Consider the following 3,135-nt stretch of genomic DNA (forward strand, 5'->3'; position numbering starts at 1 on the left):
GAGGTAAGGTATGCATGCGTGTACTTAGTCGCTCACATGTTCATCCGGTCATTAGCGTGTATACTTTACAGCCTTAAATGTCTACAGAACTGCAGTCACTTTGGATTATGCTAGGTGGAGAAGGTTATCGGAGCTTCCGTGGATTGACACAATCAAGGAGATTAGATGCTAAGGAATAATAGGCTACCTGACATAACCTTTTCAAGATTATTTGAATATTAGTATGTCTTTGCATAACGCACAGCAATTAGAATAGATGTTCTTCCTGGGTGAATAGGCTAATTATGTAAATGCGAGAATAATGGCAACAAGCAAAGTAACATTAAATAAATAAATAATACTCCATAGAGTGAAATTGCTGAGTTAGCAAATATTGCTGCTATTCGATCCATTCGCTCTGACTGGGTGACAGAGGCAGCAGCAGAAAGGTAGCAATGGTCGAGTCAGCGAGAACTGCAGTGGGGCCGCACTGAGGCCGAGGCAGCTGTCCCCTCACCCGGGGACCGAGGCAGCTCAGAGGGGTGGGGAATCTCGGAGGAAGGGGGAGCATTTCTTATGGGAAATTGTCTGGTTTGTCAAACTAACCGCAATCCCGCAATTCCTGCAGTGTTCCTCCCACGCCGACCTGCAGGATGACCGTAGTGCCCGGAGATAACATGGATGAGACCTCAGCTGTGCCCGGGCACCCTCAGGACGCCTATCCCCCGGACCACGATGACCACGAATGCTGTGAGAGGGTGGTCATCAACATAGCGGGTCTGCGCTTCGAGACCCAACTTAAAACTCTCTCACAGTTCCCTGAGACGCTGTTAGGTAATCCCAAGAAGAGGATGCGCTACTTTGATCCCCTGAGAAATGAGTACTTCTTCGACAGGAACCGTCCTAGTTTCGACGCAATACTCTACTACTATCAGTCCGGAGGCAGGCTGCGGAGGCCGGTGAACGTACCCTTGGATATGTTCTCAGAGGAAATTAAGTTTTACGAACTGGGGGTCGACGCTATGGAGAGATTTCGCGAGGATGAAGGCTTTATACGGGAGGAGGAGCGCCCTTTGCCAGAAAAGGAGTTTCAGCGACAGATCTGGCTACTTTTTGAGCACCCCGAGAGTTCAGGGCCGGCCAGGGGGATTGCTATTGTGTCTGTGATGGTCATTTTGATCTCCATTGTCATATTTTGTTTGGAGACTTTACCTGAACTGAAAGAAGACCCAAGGGGTCGTATGGAAACTGTGGGCAACACCACTTTCTATTACAAGCCAAACATCTTGACCGACCCGTTCTTCATTGTGGAGACATTGTGCATCATATGGTTCTCGTTTGAACTGATAGTGCGCTTCTTTGCCTGTCCGAGCAAGGCGGCTTTCTTCAAGAATATGATGAACACTATCGATATAGTGGCCATCATTCCATACTTTATAACACTGGGCACAGAGCTGGCCGATGATCCTGAAAATCATGACGGAAAGGGTGAACAGGCGACATCATTGGCCATACTCAGGGTGATACGTCTGGTGAGAGTGTTTAGGATCTTCAAGCTGTCAAGGCATTCAAAAGGGCTGCAGATATTGGGACAAACCCTTAAGGCCAGTATGAGGGAGCTCGGATTGCTCATCTTTTTCTTGTTCATCGGAGTCATCCTGTTCTCCAGCGCAGTGTACTTTGCAGAGGCCGAAGAAGCGGAATCGCACTTCACAAGCATACCGGACGCTTTCTGGTGGGCCGTGGTCTCCATGACCACAGTCGGCTATGGGGACATGGTTCCAGTGACCATAGGTGGCAAGATCGTCGGTTCCCTATGCGCCATTGCAGGTGTGCTGACAATTGCGCTTCCGGTACCTGTCATCGTATCCAACTTCAACTACTTCTATCACAGGGAGACAGAGGGAGAGGAGCAGGCTCAACTCCTCAATGTTAGCAATCCAAACATTGCTTCAGACACCTCCAGTCGCCGTAGCTCCTCGACTGTAAGCAAATCAGAGTACATGGAAATTGACGGTGACATAAACAACAGTATCGACAATTTTAGGGAAGCCAACCTGAGAACTGGCAACTGCACTATCACTAATCAAAACTGTGTGAACAACACCAAGCTCCTGTCCGATGTTTAGAAGAAAGCAGGGACTTAAGAAACTGGTGATCATACTAATCACACGAATGCTTCATTTACCTCCGTAGAGAGCCCTTTCAATGCGACTACTATAGCCTACTCCGCAAAAGAAAGAAAAAAAAAAACACAATGAAAAGAATCAAGCCGTTAGATATTCGAAAGTTAGTAGCTGTTATTAATTTTCAAAAAAAGAATACTTCCAGTACATCAAAAGAACTCCCAGCTAACACACATAAGCGCGCACCAACAGGCAAAAAGTCTGGCACTTACGAGGACCCTTGGTGGTTGTTCTAACCGGCATCCGCGAAGGGTTGTTTTAAAATGATATGCATGGAATACAGATACCATTTCAGTAACTTGCACAGTGCATCCTGGAGAAAATGCATCCAAACTACCCTGCCCTGCAGAGGAAGAGGCGCAACGCTCGGCAGGGTCTGATTGACGACTTCCTGATAGGTGATCTCCTTCCAGTAAAGGATATACCGACCAGCAAAGCACCTTATACAGACGTGACTGAATACCTGCTGGGATGCTACAGAGGACCAAGTCCTCGACCCATGAACATCCGCAATGCTGCTATTTTTCAGCAGATGCTGTATTAAAAGATCACCAAGTGATTCAATGCCATGCCCTTTAGATGCAAGACAGCACAATGACAAAAGGAGCTTCATATTAGCATGTTCAGATTCTTATCATTTTGATAATGGCATGCTTGGGACATTATCTCATTTAAGAGCTTTTTTTTCTTTTTGGACCTTTCTTCCATCTTCCCTACCATCTACTTCCATGGAAAGTGCACTGGATCGTTATGATTTGAAATGCTTATCATTTATGAGTATTTAAGAACTGAATGTTAAACCTTAAGGGAACAGTAACTCAATGAGATCATAGCATGTTAGAAAATAACCTGCATTATGGCCTACTCAACTAAGGTACTATGTATCCTAGTATATTTAATGCATGACATCAATATTATACAGCTTGTTGCAATTTAGGCACCTCTTATAGGTGCCCATGTTACTGTCAGG

The 3,135-nt window shown here is 45.9% G+C and overlaps 1 protein-coding gene across 1 annotated transcript; it reads left to right on the forward strand.

Moving 5' to 3' along the window:
* Window positions 1-632: 632 nt before the first annotated feature.
* kcna1a (potassium voltage-gated channel, shaker-related subfamily, member 1a) lies at window positions 633-2,108 on the forward strand. The gene has a single exon (XM_076271830.1). The coding sequence runs from the start codon at window positions 633-635 to the stop codon at window positions 2,106-2,108; it is 1,476 nt and encodes a 491-aa protein (XP_076127945.1).
* The last annotated feature ends 1,027 nt before the right edge of the window (window positions 2,109-3,135 follow it).

The sequence above is a fragment of the Alosa pseudoharengus genome, unplaced genomic scaffold, assembly GCF_046254945.1.
Source record: "Alosa pseudoharengus isolate Yale_2024_CS ecotype anadromous, Long Island Sound unplaced genomic scaffold, YU_APseudo_1.1 YU_APseudo_1.1_scf_10, whole genome shotgun sequence".
Taxonomy (NCBI): Eukaryota; Metazoa; Chordata; class Actinopteri; order Clupeiformes; family Clupeidae; genus Alosa; species Alosa pseudoharengus.

Coding starts and splice junctions, on each gene's coding strand:
- kcna1a (XM_076271830.1), top strand. CDS start 633: ATGACCGTAGTGCCCGGAGATAACATGGATGAGACCTCAGCTGTGCCC.